The 23,127-nt window shown below is 48.9% G+C and overlaps 1 protein-coding gene across 3 annotated transcripts in view; it reads right to left on the bottom strand.

Moving 5' to 3' along the window:
• Positions 1-23,127, bottom strand: part of CYSTM1 (cysteine rich transmembrane module containing 1) — a 71,596-nt gene that overhangs the window by 7,618 nt on the left and 40,851 nt on the right. For 2 of the 3 annotated variants that reach the window (XM_081233437.1, XM_081233438.1), the window contains exon 3: positions 7,795-7,979. The exons of the other annotated variant lie outside the window; for it this stretch is intronic. In XM_081233437.1, the coding sequence (XP_081089563.1) occupies positions 7,870-7,979 (110 nt within the window). In that variant the 3' untranslated portion in view covers positions 7,795-7,869. Of the gene's footprint in view, positions 1-7,794; positions 7,980-23,127 lie in introns of those variants that run through there. 3 annotated transcript variants of the gene reach the window in all.

Here is a 23,127-nt window from a genome sequence, read left to right as displayed (position 1 = left end):
CATTTCCTTAGGTAAAGGGAGTAAAGAAATCCTCATACATACACGTGAGCATTTGCTTGGACGTGATGGGTCTATGGCTAGCATTAAGACAATGCAGACACTAAGTCCAGTAGAACAACATCATATGAAAGAGAACAGTCAACAAGGGATGTACACATTAAAAAGACTTAAAACTGAAGAGTAGGGTGTTTCTCCTTATACCTTAAAGCCAGTCAAATGTGATCAGTTCACAACTCAAAACCTCGAAAATTCCAGCAGGACGGGTGGACTTGTTCATTGAATCTCAGGAAAAGGACTAAATTCTCTGGGGCTAAGAGAGTGTCTTTCGAGAAACAGTTCCCTCCAATCTGTTTTTTAGTCTAGGAAATGTGCAGACATGGGGTAAAGGAGCTGATAGCGTTTTCTGTCCACCGTCACAAAACATTAAAGTGAAAGGACCGTACTCCTCCCACCTCCCAAATGGAGAGGCCGCAGAAGGCAGGAAGGTTGCTGAGGAGCTTGAACGGGGTGTGTGACAGCGCACAAGTGTCGCCTCTTCGTCACGCGGAACTCAATGCGATGCTGGAAGTTGCCAGTTTGGGTGTGCGTGGCTGGAGATCCAGCAGTGCTCGGTACTTTCCAGTAAAGGCCATGCTGTTCTACAAGCGGGAGATTGGAACTCACTCACCCCACTTACATAACAGAAAAAATAAAGGCTTGTTTTTTTACCCTGTACTGACAGAAGAGGTCAAGACCAGGGCCTGCAGACCTGAGCTGAGAGGTCCTGGCTCTATTCTGCCATAGCTGGGTGACTTTGGGTTAAGTCACCTGACTTCTTAGAGCCCCTGCATCCTCCTCCATAGGAAGAAAAGACAGTTTTGGAAGCTACTGCCTTAGATGGCATGGGAAAATGGGATGAGGACAAAGGTGAATATTATTAAGATGGGACCAAACAAAAATCTCAATTTACAAACAGCCAAGTTTCACCATGGGGTGAGATCATATAGTACATTTCAAACGTTATCTTTCATAATTTGATAGACATTCCACTGTTAATGTTCATAGAGCTAAAGACCTAAGAGGTGCCAGGCATTCCAGTGCAGCCTCTACAACTGTGTTTGCTGGCCCAGCAGCACGCACAGAGCTTGGTCTTGACCACACAGCCACAGGGAGCAGCCCAGGCCCAGGAGCAGACAGGGCCGGCACATCCACAGAAATACCACAGGCTGACGCGAGGGCCCAGCAGCTTGGGGGTGGGGTACTCTATCCAGATGAGCTTATACAACGAAAAATTTAGATAATTTTAGGGTGGTTTTTTTTGTTTTTTTTGTTTTTTTTTGGTAAATCTGAGGAGATAACCAAGAACTGCTGCTTCCGCTGATGAGAGAAGTAAGTGACCAAAAGGGAAACTCAAATGGTTGGCTAGGGTGACAGAAGACTTCAGCAAGTAATCTCATATACCCTGAGGCGAAGAGACAGAACAGCCGGTGTTAGTTTGGGGACGTGTGCAGCGCTCCCTCAGCACCTGCTCTTCCTCTCCAAGTCTGCCTGTGCCATTGCCTCAGACCACAGGAACCATGGGTGTGAGCTGGGGAAGGTCAAACAGATGAGCATGGGAAGCCCTGATGTCATGGGTAGTGTTACTACAGAAGAAAGGAGGAAGCAGTTCATTATCTCATGACATATCATGAATATACTTCTAATGTGGCTGTTTGAGAAATAAATATGAGTGAGTCTCTTATGCCAGGCAGAAATTAAGGAAAATCTAGAGAATTGGATCATGCCCAGTACACGACAGTTCTATGACCCTGTGGCAGAGGTGTAAAGAGCCCGAGGCAGGGAGATTCCTCTAATGACTGGCAAGTCTTGCTCTACCTGCTCAGGAGGGAGACAGATGGAGACCAAGGTTGTGAATGATGGTGGCTGACCTGCCCTAGAACATGACCTGGCCCACAAGCCCCTCAACATACTGGTCATCTTTTCATGGCTGTTCCTGCCCAATTCGATGTAGACATACCTCATTACCGCCAAACTTCAAAAGACACCAATATAATCAATTATAAGCTGGAATAATCACAACATAGCAAATGAAGGAGCAGGCTGCTTTGCTTCTTTAGAGGTTATGGCACATAAGAGGGAGCAAGTCATGCCATTTAAATACCCACCAGGCCTTCTAATCATAATCCCAGCAGTATTTTTTGTAGATAAGCTGATTCTGAAATTTATGGAAAGGCAAGAGAACTAGAATAACTAAAATAATTTTGAAAAATAAAGTTGGAGGACTCATACTACCTTATTTCAAGGTTAATATAAAGCTACAAGGGGCTTCCCTGGTGGCGCAGTGGTTGGGAGTCCGCCTGCCGATGCAGGGGACGCGGGTTCGTGCCCCGGTCCAGGAGGATCCCACATGCCGCGGAGTGGCTGGGCCCGTGAGCCGTGGCCGCTGAGCCTGCGCGTCCGGAGCCTTGCTCCGCAACAAGAGAGGCCACAACAGTGAGAGGCCCGCGTACCGCAAAAAAAAAAAAAAAAAAAAGCTACAATAGTCAAGACGGTTATGGTATTGGTGAAGGAACTGAAAGATCAAAGGAGCTAGAGAGGACGGTAATAAACACGGCCAACTGACGTTTGACAAACATGCAAAAGCAATTCTATGGAGAAATAGTCTTTTCAAACAAATGTTGAAAAAACTGGCACACAAAAACCTCAACCATTTTAAGCCTCACATTTTATGTAAAAAGTAACCTAAAATGGATCAAAGATCTAAATGTAAAACACAAAACTGTAAAGCTTTCAGAAGAAGACATGGAAGAGAATCTTCATGACCTGGAATTAGGCAAAGAGTTCTGAGACCTAACAACAAAAGCATGATAATTTGGACTTAATCAAAATTTAAAACTTTTGCTCCACAGAAGAATTTGTTAAGGAGATGAAAAGACAAGCTACAGACTGGGAGACAATATATGCAAATAATATCCAACACAGGCCTTTATCTAGAACATATAAAGACTCTCAAAACTCCACAATAAGAAAACAACTCAACTTATAAGTGGGTAAAAGACTCGAACGGGGCTTCCCTGGTGGCGCAGTGTTTGAGAATCTGCCTGCCAATGCAGGGGACACGGGTTCGAGCCTTGGTCTGGGAAGATCCCACATGCCGCGGAGCAACTAGCCCCGTGAGCCACAATTACTGAGCCTGCTCGTCTGGAGCCTGTGCTCTGCAACAAGAGAGGCTGCGATAGTGAGAGGCCCACACACCGCGATGAGGAGTGGCCCCCGCTCGCCGCAACTAGACAAAGTCCTCGCACAGAAACGAAGACCCAACACAGCCATAAATTAAAAAAAAAAAGACTCGAACAGACACTTCACCAAATAGGAAGTGTAAGAAGGGCGAATACATACACAACAACATCGTTAGCCATTTTAAAAATGCAAATTAAAACTACAAGGATTAAAATGTAGATAATGGAAAATTAAATTACATTTGAGGGCAGCTTGAGTATGATATGTAATTTTAAAATAAATACAATCCTTGTTTAATTAAGAAAAAAAACCTACAAGGAGATACCACTACACACCTATCAGAATTAAAATCAGTGACAATATGTGCTGACAAGGATACAGAGCAACTGGAACCCTCATTCATTGCTGATGGGGATGCATAATGGTACAGCCACTCTGAAAAACAGTAGCAGTTTCTTAAAGTTAAATATACACTTAATCATTTAAGCCAGAAATTTCACTCGTTAGAGAAATGAAAACTTACGTTCAAAAACCTGTACATAATTTATAATCACCAAAAAGTGAAAACAACCCAAATGTCCTTTAACAGGTGAATGAATAAACTGTTACCTCCAGACAATGGAATACTGCTCAGCAATAAAGTACCCCCCAGATCTTCAGAAAATACACCAGCAGTTACACTGATAATTCTGCTTATAAGGCAGTATCCCAGAGGCAAAACCCATCCAGCCTAAATCTACCTTAGCCAAATGTAGTGGAAAATCCAGAACGACCTAAGGCTTTCAGATGCATTCCTCAGGTCCCTGGGATTCTATAAAAAGATAAGGGATGGCCTGTCCTTGCCTCAACTGCAATTCCGTAGTATTATTCCACACTGGAGTTACATGGAGAGTTTCTTATAAAACAATTTATATTAGAAAAATCTGAAAACTATCAGAAAGGCTGAAATGGTGGTCATGACGGGTCTATACTTGCTGGTGTTCAGAAGGGCCTCCCCAGCAAGGATAGTCACATGGTTGATAATCTACGTGCTGGACCCTCCAACAGCCACCCCAGGGGACACAGTCTGCTTGAGGAGCAGTGTCTTCTCTGTCCAGGCTCAAAGCTGAGTGACAATAACCTGACTCCCTTACTTGGTGTCTGACCCTCCTGGAACTTGTTTTTTTGCATGGTTCTCTCCAGTTTACCAGAGGCTTTGAGCCTTCATTGTGCCCAGCTGGTTCTTTGCACTCTGAGCTTGTCTCTTCCACGCCTACACAAATGCCTGCCTTCCTCCAATCCTGTATTCTGGTCCTAGCAGTCTTGTCTTTCCCTCTGTTGGTGTCCTTCACAGAATAGGAACTGGAGGGAAGTCCACTCCTCAGTGACAATAGTGTGGCTAAGTCCAATGCACATTTTTGAGTTCTAACCTGACCTCCCAGCAATATTTGATGGTACTGATCACTCCCTTAATACAAATTCTTCTACTTTCAGGACATCCCATTCTCCTGGTTTTCCATCTTTGACTCCTTTGCAGTTTCATCATCTACAGGTCCAAGTCAGTTTTCCTTAAAGCTCAGCCCTACACTGCCACCTTCTCTTTTCCCTCCACATTTCTACCTGATGTGATCTCATTCACTCCCACAGTTCTAGTTACTACCAATATGCCAGTGCCTTCCACATTTAAATCTCCAGCCCAACCTCTTCTACAAGCTCCAGGTGTATATACAACTGCTTACCTGACATCTCTACTTGAATGTCTCATAAACACCTCAATCTAACCCAACACATTCAGAGCCCAACATTATTTTCTTCCTCCTGAGCAAATATACTCCCTTTCCTTTGTTTCCAACCTCCACAAACACCACCATTAGGCAACTAGTTCCAGTCAGAATCTCAGGAGTCATCCCCACTCCATCTCTTCAATCCCCATATCCAATCCATCTACAAGTCCTGTGATATTACTTCCAAATTTCTCAAGTACGTTCGTATCTTTCCATCATCACCATGTGAACTTGTGCCTCAAGCCATTCTCGACATGGAAGCCAAAGGGGGCTCTTAAAAATGCAAATTTGATCATGTCATCCCTTTGCTTAAAATCCTTCAATGGGGGCTTCCCTGGTGGTGCAGTGGTTGAGAGTCCGCCTGCCGATGCAGGGGACACGGGTTTGCGCCCCGGTCCGGGAGGATCCCGCGTGCCATGGAGCGGCTGGGCCCGTGGGCCATGGCCGCTGGGCCTGCGCGTCCAGAGCCTGTGCTCCGCAACGGGAGAGGGCACAGCAGTGAGAGGCCTGCGTACCGCAAAAAAAAAAAAAAAAATCCTTCAATGGCTTCCCACTGCTCACAGGACAAAAACCAAAATCTCTAAGTGGGGCTGTGAGCCCCCTGTCTTGCCCCTGCCTGTTCTTCATGTGTTCCCAACATCCCATTGTTCTTTGCCACACCAGTTTCCTCTTCTAGTTTCTCAAATGAGGCATGTTCTCCCCTGCCATTGGGCCTATGCACCTGCTTTTCCTACAATTGTTTTGCCTATTAACAGCTATTCATCTTTCAGCACCCTCCCAGACTGTGCAGACTGTCCTCTTTGTTTTCATAGCAATACATATCTTCTTTTCATAGGAAAGCAGAATGTCAATAATACCTGTGGGACTATTTAATGTCTGGTTCCCTCCCTAGAGTGTAAGCCCCATGGGGGCAGGGATGGGGTCTGTTCTCTGTGGTCCATCACCTAACACACTGGAGATATTCAGCATCTACTGAATGTCAGTCGGAGGGTGATTGCCTGGGAGTACACTTGGGGCAGATTGAAGAACTGCTCCTCCCACAGTTTAAAGTGTCCCAAGGCAATGTTGTGATAAAACTGGGTTAAAAGAGTCCATTTACAATAGCATCAAGACTGCAGGGTACCTGAGAAGACTTCCAGTTTTAAAGACCAACAAAGGACTTGTGAAAGCTACGTGAGGAAATTATAAGATTTTTATCTAAGGACATAAAAGAAGTCCAAACAAATGAAGGGATACCATGTTCCAGTCAGGAAGACAACACTCTTAAATACATCAACTCTTCCCCCCAATTACTCTATAAATTACATGCTGTTCCGATTAAAGCCAAACATGGTAGTTTTCCATAGAAACTGACAGACTCATCCTAAAATCCAGATTACAGTAAAAGAGTAAAAGGCTAAGAATATCCAAGAAAATTCTAAAGAAGAAAAAGGAGTATGTGTGCATGCATGTCCTGGGGGCAGGGAAGATGCTTGTCACACCAGACTTCTGATTCTAGTCCATTTATATGTAGGAACTTGTTATATGACAAATCTCATTTCAAATCAGTGGGGAAAGGGTGACCTAATCAATAAATGGTGCTGGAACTATCAAAATGGAAAAAGAAAACCAGAACCCTATCCTACACCATGATCAAACACAAATTTAGGTGGACTAAAGACTATGTGAAAGAGCTTCCCTGGTGGCGCAGTGGTTAAGAATCCGCCTACCAAGGCAGGGGACGTGGGTTCGAGCCCTGGTCCGGGAAGATCCCACATGCCGCGGAGCAACTAAGCCTGTGCTCTAGAGCCTGCGAGGCACAACTGCTGAAGCCCGCGTGCCTAGAGCCTGCGCTCTGCAACAAGAGAAGCCGCTGCAGTGAGAAGCCCGTGCACTGCAATGAAGAGTAGTCCATGCTCACCACAACTAGAGAAAGCCCGCGTGCAGCAATGGAGACCAAATGCAGCAAAAAAAAAAAAGACTGTGAAAAAGTTTTAGAAGAAAATATAGGCTTATCTTTGCAATCTTGGAATAGAAAATGATTTTTCAAAGATTACAACACACAAAAGCATGAGGGAAAGATTGATAAACATGACATTTAGAAACCTTCGGGACTTCCCTGGTGGCACAGTGGTTAAGATCCACCTGCCAATGTAGGGGACACGAGTTCGATCCCTGGTCCGGGAAGATCCCATATGCCATGGAGCAGCTAAGCCTGTGCGCCACAACTACTGAGCCTGTGCTCTAGAGCCCGTGCACCCTAGAACCCGCACATAGCAATTACTGAAGCCCACATGCTGCCAACTACTGAGTCCACGTGCTGCAACTACTGAAGCCCATGTGCCGCAACAAGAGAAGCCACTGCAATGAGAAGCCTGCGCACTGCAACGAAGAGTAGACCCTGCTCGCCACAACTAGAGAAAGCCCACGTGCAGCAACGAAGACGCAACGAAGACCCAACGCAGCCAAAAATAATAAAATAGAAAATAAACAAAACTTTCATACTAGAAAATACACTATAAAAAGGTTAAGAGACAGACAAGAAGAAGGTATTTCCAAGCCTATACAAGTGACAAATATTAGTGTGTGGAATATTTAACGATTCCCTACAAATCAGTAAGAGGAGACAAACGAATAGAAAAAACGGGCTAAGGATATGTAACAAGCAATTCACAAGATTTGTAAAGGCAAATCAAAAACATCTATTTATGTTTAAGGTCACTAGTAAGGAGGAAGGTAAGTTAAAATAGTGAGATACCATTTCACACCTATCATAGATGCTAAAATTTTGAAGTCTGTAGATCAGGTAATTTTTAAAGAAAGATAAAAAGTAAACTGTGCAGCACTAGTTGTTTATTCCAGTAACAGAAGGTAGCAGGCCTGCAGGGAGGACTTGAGTCTCGGCTGCTCAGTCCAAGTTGTCCAGGAGGCAGCAGCAGCAGAGAGCAGCCCAGCACGCGGCCAGGGCCGCCAGACACCCGGTGTCGTCCGTCTTCCTTTCCTGCTCCAACACGTACACTGGGGGGCAGGGGAGGGGCGGGGGCGGGGAGAGAGAGACCCAGTCAGAGGGGACAGGAGCAGCCGTGTCCTGTGCTGCTCAAGCACTTAGCACAACCTGTGGAGACGTGTTGGAGGTCTCCCTCTCTCCCCAGACTGTCAGCTCCGTGAAGGCGGAGCCACGGTATCTGGTTCCCTGCTCCATCCCTGCTCCAGTGTCTGGCCCACATCAGGTAGTTTCCTGGATGTGTGAACGAAGGTGACATCTGCTCAGCAGCTGTCAGACCACTGTTTCCTGCCACCTCCCCTTCCCCAAGCTGACTATGAAACCCAACCCAGCACTTTACTTGACTCATCAAAGTGATCCAGTTTGCAGTGAGGCCTGCCCTACAGCCTGATGTGGCAGGGACTGGCTGAAAGCTTTACACATTATCTCATTTAATCCTCACAACAGCTCTGTTACTATCATTTGTAACTCTCAAAATCTGTTTGCAGGAGTGTGAATTGGTAGAAACCCCTTGGGAGGGGGCGGGGAGGGGTGATGCATACAACTTTGACCCAGAAAATCTGTATCTAGGGTTTTTCTACAGAAATAATTGTCCCGTTGTTCAAAAATATGTGTACATTGTGACTGCTGCTGTATCAAAATAACCCCAAACTAGCAACAACCTTGATGTCTGTCACCTGGAGACTAATTAGGTAAGCTAATGCATACCATAGAATAGAATACTAAATGGCCATTAAAAAGAACGAGATGGTTCTTCCATGTTGCCAGTAAATTAAGAAAGGCATAAAAGGTATATAGCAGTGCATTGTTATTTTGGTACAATTAAAAGGATATATACACACACATACACATACAGATTTCTGAAAGAATGCAAGAAAGAAAGGTCAGAGTGTGGGAGGGGTGGGGGCTTTTACTCTGCTTTGCATTTTACATTTTTCTCAAATCCAGGCTTGTCCGGTTCCAAAGCCACACTCAAAAGCCGCTCCTCCACTGTCACTGCCAGGGTACTGTAGGCAGGAGGGAGGGCTGTCCAGTTTCAGCAGAGCTCGGACCTCTTCTAGCCTCTGCCACAGTGCTAGCTCCAGGGGCTTTCTTTGGGGGCAGCTGGCAACCACTGATCTGGGCTCCCTGGTGGCACTGGCCTCAGTCCTGGATGCCTTCCCCAATGTCACAGTTACCTACTGACCCTCCTCGGCCCAGCTCCCCTAACCTGTGCTCCCAGTTATGTCGCTCCCTTCACGGCCTGTGACCTTCAGTTTCACCCATCAGATTTGCCTTCAATGCAGTTCTGACTCCCCTCAGGCCTTGCTGACTCAGCCCTGGGCACACGCTGGGGTTCCTACTGGGCAAACCTGGCAAGCAGCAGCTGTATCAAATCACCACTCCTCCCTGCAAGGAGCTCGGAGACCAGAGGGTCCTCGCGCTGGTGCAATTCCTAAGACTGAGCCCCATAAGCCAGAAACACTCCCACGCCAGGTCCCCAACAGCCCTACTTGCCACTCCTTCCCTCTCCAGCAACACGAGCTGGTGGCATTTCCCAAACCAACCCCAGCCTCTTCTCTTCCTCCCCTTTGGGTTTGAGCAGGTAGTCAGAAGCCCACCGGAGCCTGGTCCTGCAGAAAGAGGGCACCGAGGAGCAGGTAGAGTGAGTCTAGCCTTTGCAAACCCCTGGGGAGTCCATGGTCCGCCAAGGGCCACCTTCAGGTCCCTCACCACCCCCCACCCCGGCTCCCCTCTCTCCGTCACCAGTGTGAGCGCCAGCATCATGCCCTTCTTTCTCCTCCCACTTCCTCAGCAGAGCCCCGCGCTGCTGCTGTCCGCCCTACCAGCCTGTTCCCTCAGCAGCGCTGTCGGCAACTTTAGTGCCTTCACACCTGACCCTGAAAGCAGCACCTGACCCTGAAAGCAGCGCCTGCCCCAGCCCTTGGCTTTTTCTTGACCCCAGCAACACAGTCCCTGGGCTCATCCTCCACTCCTTCGTCCTGGAAGTGTCCCCTCCACATTTCTGCTCTGCCTCTGGGGCCCTCCAGCAGCACCCCAGAGTGCCGGGACGTGGGATAGATGCCTTCTCACCAAGGCACCTGCCTGCTGCTCCCAGACTCAGCCCTCATCACCCTTTTCTTCACCATCATTGGACTGAAGTCTGTAGATCCCTGCACATTCACAGGCAGAGAACACACTGTGGTCCCATTTCATAGAGGAGGCAACTGCATGAGGGAAGGCTACGTGGTCCGTCCAGAGTCAACTAGAAGGTAGCACTGACACGCCAGTTTCCCGGCTCCTCACGTGGCACACTCCCACTGTTCTACACTACACCCTCCTGCCCATCGAGTCGCTCCTTTGCTTACAGACATCCAGGCTCCTCCTTCCTACAGCGCTTTCTCCGTGGCCATCTAGACTGTTCAGTCACGCTGCATGGATCCCACGGCTCTGTATCCGGCCACGTTCAGCAACTCCGCTACCGAGCCCTACCTATAACGGCCTCGGGCACCTCACAGCCAAATTCCCTTGCTTTTGCAAGACTCAGATCGGATCTACCTGCCCCCAGGAGGAAGGCTGCTTGTCAGCAGGCACAGCCCAGCCCTGGCTCAGCGAGCGTCATACCGCACTAGAGCACCTGAAGGTCTCCTGAAAGGGAGTGGGGCCAATGCCTCCCCTTCACGAGTCAGGAAACCCAATTCCAGGTGCGTGCACAGTGTGAAGGCTGGTACTTGTCTAACTAATAATCCAAAGAAAAGTATTCATTCTATGGGCTGAAATTCCTCTGGGCTTCAAACACGGAGGCCTGTATTTGGTGGCCACAGAACTCTGGTCTCTGTGGAAAGCAGGGTGAGGACAGCTTTGCCGTGAGGAGGCAGGAGCCCACTTAGGGCCGTATTCACGGAGCAGAGAGACAACCGCCTTGAACCCCAGTGATGCTGACGGCTGCAGCGGGCAAGGTGTGCATCAGCACATCCCTCCCGCAGGCAGAGACCGCCTAGCACAGACCCAGCCCGTGCTCTGTGCCCTACCCGACAGCACACAAAAAGACAACCCAGTGCAGGGGGCACTGGCTGTGTTCTCAGAAAAGCTCGTCCCCATCTCCCCAGCCCTCCCTCCTCCTTGCTAAAGCGGCCCCAGAGGCTCCAACAACTCTTCGCAGGAACCCAAGATTCAGCAGGAGGGGCGGTGGGATGGGTAGGCAGTGGGGTGTCAGCAGAGTCTAGAGATGGGAAGTTTGGAGAGAAGCAGGGAAGAAACCCTTCCCTACCTGATACTGCTGCCCCAGTCCAGGTCACAATTCCCAAAGACACACTACTCCAGTCTAGTGGGAGGCACCACAATTAGAATTTAGGAACAGAGATTTTAATAAGCCATATCAAATTGACTTTAAATATAGGCTCATCTAACTCACTGGCCATGTAACCTTGGGCAGGTAACAACCTCTCTTAGCCTCAGCTTCCTGTGCTGTAAAATAGGAGTAATGTCAGTAATCTGTACCCCACAGAAAATGAAGAGGCTTGCTGGGAAAATGAAGAGATCAGGCATGCAAAATGCTAACACCACAGTGCCTAGCACGTTGTCAAGCGTTCAATAAATGCTCACTGGTGTTATTACTGTTATTCAAATGAGGGACTCTCAGGCAGACCCCTCCCAGGACTAACTAAAGAGCTGGCCTAAACCGGCAGAGAGAAGGGGTGGGGGGCTCACCTGGGCTCAGGGGAGAAGCCTCAGAAATAAACAAGAGGCCAGGAGGCAGAGTCATAGGCTGTTCTGGAAGCAAAGGGCCTGCAAGGTCAGCTAGCCCTTCACTGGGCAGAGGCTAACAGGTCCAGCGCAAGGGAGGGGTGTGCCCAAAGCCACTATGAGGGGAGGGGGCGGATGAAGAGAGCCAGGCCACCTCCAGTAGCACCACAGCAGGAGGACGGACGACTGCTGGAGTGAGGACTGCCAGCAGCAACTCCGGGCCCTGCTCTCACCCCAACTGCCCATGGGCACGCACGCGTGTGCACACATACACACACACACACACACAGTCCCTGTCAATTTTCCTTTGGCCTCAACCAACCACATGGTATCAGAGCCCAGGTTCAGGGTCAGGGAGACATGGTTATGTCTTTGGGAAGTGTGGCTCTGGAAACCTCAGGCAGAGCCCAGAACAGGGGACGGGGAGCTGATATACTGAGCCTGGGACAGAAGAGGGACCCGGTTAGCATGGGAACAAACAGGACAACAGCACAAGGGCTATAACCCAAGGACCAGAGACAGACCTGCATCCTGACTGCCAGGCCCGTGCCTAGTGACAACCCACCCACCTGTTAAAGACCTGAAGGCTCTGCACCGACCCCAGCAGGAAAGTCCACAGTGGGTTTCACAGTCCCTCCCAGACCACTTGCTAGTCCTCAGCCTTCCCGTACAGAATGTGACACCTGAGCAGAGATGCCTGCCTGCCTCCCAGATCCGGCTGTGCACCCTTAACAGCCTCTTCCTTCTCTCCCTGCCAGAGAAATGGCTCACCTGCCTCTCCTCCAGGTCAGCTCCAGAAATAGCTGCCTGATTCATTAGCTCCCAGAGTTTAGGCCAGAAATCTTGCTCCAGGTTGGGTTACTATGTGAAAGGCTCTTCTTCCACACCTCACACAGATCTTTCAGATCCTCTGAGAAGCATCTAATCCGCTGTCTGGCAAACTCCTCCCTTCATCCTCCAGCATCTAAAACCAAGCCCAATAAGGCGACCATCAGGGGACTAAAACGGCGGCACAGTACTAAGTGTGTACTAGTGCCACGTGCCAGAGCAGGAGAAAGCAACAGTCAGCCCCGAGAACAGCAGAAGAGAAAAGTAGCAGAGGCCACCTTCCTCCTCCTCTGCATCGCTGACAGGACAGGACCCACCACCTGGGGCTCAGGGCATCTCCTCCGAGAAGCCTTCCTGACCTGGCCCAGACCATCAAGGATCTTTCTGACTCTGAATTGCTGCTATCACACTATCATTACAATCATTCAAAGACCTTAGTCTTAGAAATACCAAGCAGTCCTTAAGAAGAACACAGCACCGAGACAGAGATGGGCCCAAGGGAAGTCCTTAGATGAAAAGGGGAGGCTACGTGTACAGTACGTGTGGTACAGGGCCCAGAACAGAGCCTTGGGGGTAAGAGCAGGAGCCTTTCCCTTTGTAGGGAATGCTTTCTTTTCACTTGCGGCATTGGAAAAGATAAGAAAACAGGACTGCCTCAGAAATGGCTAGTTTATCCTCAGGGTTTCTAAATGCTGTAACTAGAGTATGAGGTTCTCAAGTGCAGGGTGCAGGTCTTCTCCCTGTGCTCCCATCTCTACTTCCTAACCCGACTGACAAATACAGATGGGCACTGGCCAAAGGAAGTCTCGTCCAGAGGTAGAGAGACCCATGCATGACAGGACAGGTGAATCTATCAAAAGCCCATCATCCCCCAGATGGGGGCCCTAAGGCTGGCTCTAAGCTGGTGCAGGGAACACCAGTTCTTGCAGCAACTCCAAATGCCAAGGTATTTCAGAAAAGTATTTTACTTTCCTAGGAAAGAAATGATGTATAATTCTAATAACGTTAAATGTTGTGTAAGAACTGGATGAAACAAAAACAGATGACAAGAACCAGCAGACCTGGGGGGTAACACCACACCTGCCCAAAGCTACTGCGAGTAGAAGACAAGTGACCTCAACATCCTCAGTTGTCAGTGGGCTCAGGGTTTCGGGTCCCAGGACGGAGCCAGGTCTGGGGACGAGACCAAAAGGCCAGCCCAACTTGGGTTAGGAGGGGCAAAGTCATCAAGAGCCTGCACCCCCGGAAGCAAGCCGGGTGTAATGAGGTGCACTGCCTAGTCAATGCCCACCACCGAGTGACAAGGGTGCCTCCACAATCACAAGGAAGTGGCCAGCTAAGTGTAGTCAGTGACAGGTAATATGTAAAACTGGAATTGTAACATGCTGTGAAAGCCTATCAAATATCAAAATGAAGCCTGATGTTACGAGTGACCAGTGGTGGTGATGTTGGAGTCTAAAATTAGGCAGTGAGTAAAGCTACCTTTTGGCCTGTGAGTCTAGCCCTCAGTGGAGAAGGGTGAGTCATCAGAAACTGACCTTCAAAAGACATCCTGCTCCTGTGCTTTATAACTCGTACCCAAAAGAATTGAAAGCAGGTACTTGAACAGGTATTTGCACACCCATGTTCACAGCAGCATATTCACAACAGCCAAAAGGTGGAAGCCACCCAAGTGTCCACCAATGGATGAAAGGATAAACAAAACACGGTTTATACATACGATGGAATATTCTTCAGCCTAAGAAAGGAAAGAAAATTTGACATTTGCTACAACATGGGTGTACCTTAAGGAACTTTTGCTAAGTGAAGTAAGCCAGTCACAAGGACAAATACCATATGACTCCTGTTACATGAGGTACCTAGAGCTGCCAAATTCATAGAGACAGAAAGTAGAAAGGTGGTTGCCAGGGACTGGAGAGTGGATTTATTTTTTAGTGGGTAAGGAGTTCTAGTTTGGGCTGATGAACAACGTTGTGGAGATGGACGGTGGTGATGGTTGCACAACAACGTGAATGGACTTAATGCCACAAAACTGTACACTTAAAAGTGGTTAAAATGATAAACCCTACATTCTTTCATCCTCCACTTATTCATGAGGATTCCAGGCATATCAACACCCTGCGGGGAAAGAGATACGGGAGCTTTGCAGGAGGCAAAGCTGTATAGGCTGGTGGCTCAGGGACCTTCTGTCCCAGCAGCTGTTTCAGTTCTCCTGGGTTGGTGGTGTGATTGATCCCACCTTCCCCCGGGCTGCCCTTGAAGCCAGACAGCTAGACGCCCATCACAGCCATCAAAAAAAGGAGGTCCGCTCTGTCTGCCAGGTGCCCACCTGCCCTCCAGCCCGAAGACCCCTCCAGACCTCTCCAGCCAGACCTCACAGAGGATGTGCTGGAGGAGAGAGAAGCTGCTGTGGTGGCGGGTACTCTGCTCAGGCTCCCTCCCACCCCACATGCTCACTCCTCATTTCCCTGACACAGCCAACCCTGCAGGGGAGTCCAGGATGAAAGACACGGTGCCTGACTCAGGCAGCTCACAGACACCTTGGAAAGAAGAGCCAACGACCTATCTGAGGAAGTGCATGGTGACATGCCATACTGGGGGGCGGGGGGACCAATATTCAACAACTAGAATCCAGAATCAGGACAGGGCCTTTCAGAATGAGCTAAGGAGAGAGGAATGTCAATCCTACTACTGCCCTGTCCTTGTTTTCCTTCCTTTACAAGAAAATTTAAAGAAACGCTGGCTAGTGAGCAGCTCACCCAGAAACAGGCAGCATTTTAGGTTGGCCCAGGCTGTGCTACAGCCCTGGCTTCTCCTGACTGATAGTCAGCATGGCCTGACACGCCCTGCCCCAAGGAGGGAGTGGTGGTGATGGTGATGAACTGCACGATCTATTATTTCATACCCTGCTAAGCAGCAGGAAAGACGCTTGGAACCAGGGGATCACGGAAACAAAGCAAGGAGAGAAAAGGTAGGAGTAGAACAGAAATAGACTCAGAAGCCTCAAACTCCCACTGTCAGTGGCCCCTCAATATAAGACAACAACTGCCATGATTCTGGATGCTAAACAGAAACCAGGAAAATTATTTTTCTGGTTTCAGGCACTGGGTTACAGAAAAAAGGGGAGAGCCTCCTTTGAGGGGTGCTGGCTCTTTGGAATGGGCCCAGATGGGCAGAGATCACCACGGAAGTGGCTGCGGGTTCTTACAATTAGTGCCCCGGCACAGACAGGCACAGGCTGCTCTGCCATCGGCAATATGAGCCTGACTCACACTGAGTACTGGCCTCAGGAGCCTCATCCAAATAGGTCTTGCTGCATTTTCTAACAAGGCAAACACCACCATATCGCTTTTATTGAACACAAAATGTGTCTTTATCTTAGGTATACAGACCACAACTGGCTTCTGCACGTACCAGGTTCCTGAGTTACTGATTAACAGTCCTAGCAGACACATTTATGTAAAATGCCCGAGGTTGTTTTCTTCCTCCTTGGTCAAGCTTAATTTGGCAGACAGTAAAAATAGCTGTATTTTCACCTGAAGGCACCCCAGTTTAGAGCCCTGGTACATGGTGAGCTCTGAGGGGGGGACGGGACAGGAGAGCCACCCTCAGTGAGCGTGGTGAGCAGGTAATTCAAGCAAGGCACACCTGACTTGTAACAAGTGCCCCCCCACCCCACCCTCTGCCCCCTGAGGCACACCGCCTACCGCTTCACAGCACCAAAGGTCATCCTTATAGATCTGGAAAGAACTGCGTGTGGGGGGCCTGGGCTCCGCCAAGCAGTCCCCAACAGTCCCTGCTGTTCTGTAACACCGCCACAAGCCACCCAAAAGTCAACCACCAAGGGTCCTGAAAACTACCACCACATCCACTGAGATGGGTCATTTGGCAAACGTGAGGCCAGAGACTTCCCCAGGGGAGAAGGGGAGGCAGGACCCCGGCCTGCAGGGCTGGGACTAGAACTCTGTTAGGCAGGCAGGGCTGGAGGTCAGGAAGACAACTTCAACTTCCTTCCATGGTCAACTCCACTAGTTCTAGCCAGCTTGTCACTGAAGCCGAATCCAAAAATAAGTCTCCAACAGCATGACCAACCACCTTTCCGGTGAAACAGGAAGAGACAGGCTAATCCTTGCTATGAAAGGCTGAGGTGGGAAACTAGGTGAGATTAGCCTTGGAGGTGGACAGCGTACACAGGGAGCCTCCAACACCTCAGGAAGGACGGAAGGCAGCTGATTGCTCCCCATCCAATGAGCAAGGTTCAGCTGCCCAAAGCAGTGGGTTTACTTACAGCCCCGTCAGTTTGGAGAACGGAAGGGCTCTCAGCAAACTCTGAAAGCCCGGCACACTCGGCCTAGGGCTCACTCCTGCCTCCCTGCTGTCGTCCCAGTCAGGCGCACCCCTGAGATCACAGCACAAACAGACCGCAGCCTCCTAGCAGCTCGCCAAGAAACACCGTGGAGATGGAGAGGTGGCTGTAGAGTCGTATCCCCCGGGGTCCGCTCTCGGTGCCACTTTGAAGGGTGACAACCTCTCCTAGCTTCAGTTTCCTCCCTTGTAAGATGGGAATAATAATAGCACCTCTTCCGTCATTGGGTTTTTGGGGACTTAATGAGTTAAGCCACATAGGCCAGTGCCCAGTATACAGCAGGCTCTTGGTTTTTGTTAGCTGCCATTGGTACTCCCAAGACAGAGACCTGAAGGACAGAAGGCAGGACTCCCTAACTGCTGAGACACCTGGAAGCAACATGGGCATTATGTAAGGCTGCTAGCGGAGTCTATAGACAAGTTTCTCCTTCTACACAATGAACTGAGGTCTTTTTGAAGAACCAACAAGTGACAGGGAAATAGGGTAAAAGAGGTGTCTGTTTCCCTTAGGTATTGCCGGGCCACCTCCTGTGGATGCCAGGCTGCTGGGCGATGACCCAGGAGGGCTGGGGGCACTGCCCCCTAATAAGGCACAACCTCACAGCTGTCCCAGTGACCCTCCCCGCCACGGCAGCAGCTGGAGCTGGCGACCACCAAGAATCCTTCTGCCAACCCCTCACCCTCCCTACCCTCCTCCCAGGTCTGCACAGGGGAAAGGTCTTGCTGAGGAATTCCTTTTGCTCTCCAAGACGAGTTCTGGTGACCCTTAGCTCCTGATTCTACCTGGATAAAAATGCTGAACACGCCAGCATCACTCACCACGCCATGCCCCTAGTCTGGCACAGGGCACTCGGTAGGCCTGGCATATAGGGGACATGGAATGAGTGAGTGAACGAATGAATGAGTGAATGAACGATTTGTCTTGCACCTTTTACCTCAGCTGGAAAAGCTGTTTCCAGCCTACCTTGCAAGCAAGCTGCAGATACAGGCTTAGCTGGCTATTCTCTGAAGCAATGGCAAAGCACTATTAAGAAAAAATATGAAGACCCTGTCAGTCTTAAGTTCTTAAGGAAGGGTGTCACTCCCACTTCTGTCAGTTTAAGTCCTTCAAGAGATCCTGGCTCATCCTGAACTTTCCTGAAATGGTTGAGGGCAGTCCCTGGTATCAGGGCCATCACTCTATCCCCAAAGGGATCCATGTGACTAGGAGATCATCTTGGGAAAGAGTGAAGCAAGCAAAAGGAGCTCAGGGGCCCGAGCCTGGCTGGGCCAGGGACAGTTAGTCCCGCAGCCCCAGAAGACACTTTCTCCAGAGGGCCCTCCTGAGAGCCTTTCCTTCAGATCTGTAGGCCTAGGGTACTGTGCCCACAGCCTTGAGGAACTCATGGTTACCCATGGCTGCCCAAGGGTACTTGGACAGGGCTTCTTTGGGGGGAGGGGGCGGGGCCGGAGAATATTGATCCTTTATGAACTACCCACAATACACCTATTCTCAGAAGCAAAAGTCCATTTTTACCCATTAAGAACAACTCGAAAAGAATCTTGCATGCTCCAAAATCCTCCAGGCTGACAAGGTATCCCAGGCTACCAAATGGACTCATTTCAGGGTTAAATGGAAAAGTTCAGAGGGAACCAAGACACTACCAAAAAGTAAGGCTAATGGAAATTTTTTTTCCCCTAAGGAAAATGCAATTGAAAAGCACTGAAATCTTTCCTAGGTTATTCTCAATTTATGGTCTTTAAGCAGGTTGTGTCCCTGGGAAAAGGTTCTGATGCCTGGGACACCAAGAACAAAGCTTTCCACATCACCACACACACCCAGGTGCAAGCTCTAGGGGAAACGTGTGTGCGTGTGCATGCACTTGCACGTGTGTGGGGCGGTGGTGGGGATGCCCTTCTCCAGCTTCAGAAAGCCTCTAAGGTCTAGGAGGCTGAGGATGCATAAGGGCACCCTAGGGAGTGAGCCACCTTTTCCAACCAGGATCCTAGCTTGGACATGCAGCACACCACTGATATAATGAGAAAAAAGCCACTGAGGCCAGCAGGGGAACAAGGAGGGAAGCAGTACTGGCCTCTCAAAACTAAAAGAGTTACAGCCCTGACGGCACACAGCAGCAAGCTTCCTGGCTGCGAGCTGATAAGGCTTCCCAGAAGAGTGGATAGGAAAGTCTGTATTTCCTGGAGGAGGAAGCCACTCCCTCAGGGAGCCAAGGCAAGTGTCCAACAGCAGAAGGGCAGGGCAGGCTACAAATACTGTCACGGTCCACTCACTGGCTGGTCCCAGTGGGTCTCTCAGCCCCCGCCAGACCAGCACTCAGGTCAGGAGCTGGGTCCTCTTCATCCCTGTAGCCCCCAAGGTCCAGCCGCTGCGGATGCAGGTTCACTGGGCTTGGGGGCTGAGCTTGCTACACCTGGCATAGTCCATTTTGGTAAAATGCATTTCCGTTAAGCTGTCTGTGGCTCGGCTTCCTCACCTGAAAAACGGAGACAGTAACACCACCGACCTCTTGGGATTGTTATAAAGATTAGATGATTAACGCCTTGAAAAGCAGCACAGTGCCAGGCACAAAGTAAACAGATAATACATTATAAGTATTACTGCTGCTGTAAAAAAAAAATAAAATAAATGGCTAGAAGGAAAAGCACTGTGTATTGTAGGGCGGGGTGGGGGGGCGGTGCTGGGGGCGCCCAGCATGAAGTCAGCAGCATGAGATTAACATCTGCAATGGAGACTTCACCGGAAACCACTGACTGCCACTCGCAAGACTCACATTCTACGGGACCAAGATGCAGCTGAGGGTACACAGATTGATGAATTTAAGATGAAGAAAAAAACCCAAAACGCCCAACAACACTTTTACGTAGCATTTATATTAGCTGCAAATATATTTCCTGGACAGAGATTAACATACTAGTCAAATTTCAAAAAGGGCTGCATCGGGCTTCCCTGGTGGCACAGTGGTTGAGAGTCCGCCTGCCGATGCAGGAGACACGGGTTCATGCCCCGGTCCGGGAAGATCCCACATGCCGCAGAGTGGCTGGGCCCATGAGCCATGGCCGCTGAGCCTGCTGCGTGTCTGGAGCCTGTGCTCCAAAACGGGAGAGGCCACAGCAGTGAGAGGCCCACGTACCGCAAAAAAAAAAGGGCTGCATCATAAAAAACTAAACACAGACCAAAAGATTTATACAAAGATGTTAACTACTGTCTCTGGATAGCAGAAGAATGGGTATTATTTACTTTCTATAAAGAAGAGATATTCCTGTAATTTAAAAAGTAACTCCTGTAATTTAGAATGAAGCCATGTTTTTCTGTGTGAGAACCCGGTTGTACCACAGGAGTAAGTGGCCTGGGATACAGCAGAGCTGCACTAAATCAGGGTTTGGAGAAAGCCACTCTTCTGGCCCCTGACCATGCTGGGCATGGTCCCCACACTGGTGTCAGTGAACGCTGGGCTAAGCCCTCATCTACAGACACCAGCCCTCGCCATCTTCATTGTCAGCATTTTAGTTATGATCGGCCTGTGCTGCATCCCGCTTTTTGGAGCGTCTCAGCTCTGGTGAGCCACAATGTAAGCAGAATATAGATTTTTTCCCCTGCGGCTAACCACACTGACCACGGGGAAGCGGGTGCCCATGGGCGCTGGGCCACAATGGCTGAGGTTGCAGGCAGAGCCACACGGACTGTGCTCGGGCACCGGGCCGGCCTCTCGGCACAGCTAATGCCTCACTGCTATTTGGAAGGACGTATCCTAGGGAAAGGCCCCCGCCACCCTAGGTGACCTCACTCACAGGGCGGTCCCAACACCACGGTCCTGGCTCCAATCCTAGAGACGACCTGATCTATCCCACCTGCACCTTCCAGTTTCCCTGGATGCCTTTTACCCAAAGCAGCCTACCTTTCCTTGCCCACCAAACTAATTTCCTCATTGTTTACATCAACCTAACTTTAAAAAGCTTATGCGAGATGTGAACGAAAGGCGTATGTCAAGTTTCAAGACTGGGTAAACGCAGTACTAGAGCAGAAAACCTGGGCTGCACCTGGCGGTGAGTGGTCTGGGAGCAGGGTAGGACTTCAAACACCCCCGTTTCCTGGGCCAGCCCGGTCCAGCCAACTGAGCACACTTCCCTGGCCAGCTGAGTAAACTGGATCTGCAAAGAGCAGCTGCCCTTTCATACTCCATTACCCCTGAGCGCTGGGCAGGCCAAGGCTTTTGAAAAGGCAAAAGAGTGTTTTACATGAAGCATTTGACCAAAACAGATTGTGTCTCTATATCCAAGAAGATGGAAAAACCCAAGGCCACCATTAGGAGCCTATGGTCCCCCAGTGTCCTCATGACCGGACTGTCTTCATGTGACGCCAGTTCCCAGACCTAGTGCAGTCACAGGGCGGGGGCTGGGGGACAGGCGCACAGGACTTCATCTAAGCGCGGGCCTAGCTAAGCAGATCTATCAAGTTAAAGCCTGAGGTCACAAATACGGGGAATGAGAATCAAAACTGGTGCCAAGAGCCCAGTTCACTCACTAAAGGCCAATCGCATCTGCTTTTGTGAAAAGAAAGGAAAAGAGTCGCAACTGAGTGTCCCAGAGAACACACGTCATACTCAGAGAGCCCACCTCTTCACTGCTGTTAACAATGCATGTTATTATTAATATTATATCTATAATATAAAATATTATATATATATATATATTATTAATATTTTGAAGTATTTCAAGGGTATTTCCTAATGCAATGCAAATGAGCATGAAAGTTAAGAATACAATTTGAACCAGACAGACCTGGGTTCAATTCATGGCTTAGTGAGTTACTCTTTGACTTTAGACCAGTTAATTCACCTCTCTGAACCTGTGTCCTCATCTCTGAAATAGGAAACCACCAAGACCACTGTATGGATTAAAAAAGATAATGTACACAAAGCACCTGAACAAGATCTAATTAGAAACAGTAACATTTATTTAGTGCTTCGCACTAAATTACACAAGGCATTTCACAATTGTTGAATGAGTGAGTGGTGAGATTCCAAAAAGAAAAGAAGACAAAGTTTAAAAAAAAAAAAAACAACTTCCACTCATTCATGGGAGGCCCCATGACACATGGAAGCATGTCAGGCACTTGGGGAACCATGGGCAAGACATTACAGCCTCTCTAAGACTCAGGTTCCACCTGTGTAAGATCTGGGATAACACCACTTACCTGGAAGGACTACTGCAAGAATTGAAGCCATGTCCATAAAGCTCTCAGCCCAGAGCTGGGCACCTCACTAGGTGCTCAATAAATGGTAGTCACTGAGGAGCACAGGCTTTGGGGTTAGATTGGTGGGTTTGAACCTCAGCTCTACCACCTCCTAGCTGTGAGACCATGAACAAGTTTCATGCTTTCTCTGCTTTAGTTCCTTCATCTACATGACGGGGATGAGAAAAGATCTACCTCAGAGGGTTGTTCTCAGGACTAAATGAGTTAACACATAAAAATGCCTGACACACTGTAACCACTTGATAATTATTAGCTCTTTTATTTAACTATTATTTATTAACTATTCAACAATAATTAATATTAAATGTTCAAAAACTTAGACCACTGGCTTCAAACTCTTCTTGTCCTCCTAGTTTTAATCTAGGAATTGGTATCAAACACCCAGATTCTCCCGTCCCACCAGAGAGGCTCAGAAACAAAGCCTGTCTGCCCAGTAAGAGGTCAAGAGGGAATTCTTTATAGCTCCAAGTTCCCGGAGCCTTCTTCCTGGGCAGGTCACCAGAAAAAGTCATGAATTTTTCAGCTGCTAATGAAGCTGATTTCGGAAGGCCTCTTTCTCCACTGGGCTCAAAAGCCCAACGTACAGTTTTCATTATGAAGACTCTATCGCAGTGGTTCTCAAAGGCAGGTTCTGGGCCCCTAGGGAACATCTGGTAATGTCTGGACAACATTTTTGGTTGTCATAACTGAGCAGATACCACTGGCATTTAGTGGGAAGAGGCCAGAGATGCTGCTAAGCATTGTACAATGCACAGGACAGTGCCCCACTCCCCCCGCCAAAATTATCCGGCCCAAACGTCAATGTGCTGAGGTTGAGAAACCCTGCCTTATAGGAAATTTGCTTATGACAAAGTAAGTTGGGGGGAAAACAGAATACACAATGGAATCTACACTACAATGGCAGCCAGGTGCAAATGACACGTGCACGTAAGTAAGAACTGCCTAGGAAATAAGAAGACAAAAAAGATTTGAGATGATGGGGTATCTGG

The sequence above is a fragment of the Mesoplodon bidens genome, assembly GCF_964165515.1.
Source record: "Mesoplodon bidens genome assembly, chromosome: 4".
In the NCBI taxonomy this organism is placed as follows: domain Eukaryota; kingdom Metazoa; phylum Chordata; class Mammalia; order Artiodactyla; family Ziphiidae; genus Mesoplodon; species Mesoplodon bidens.
The sequence above is the reverse complement of the archived record's forward strand: the minus strand, read 5'-3'. Positions and strand labels throughout refer to the sequence as shown.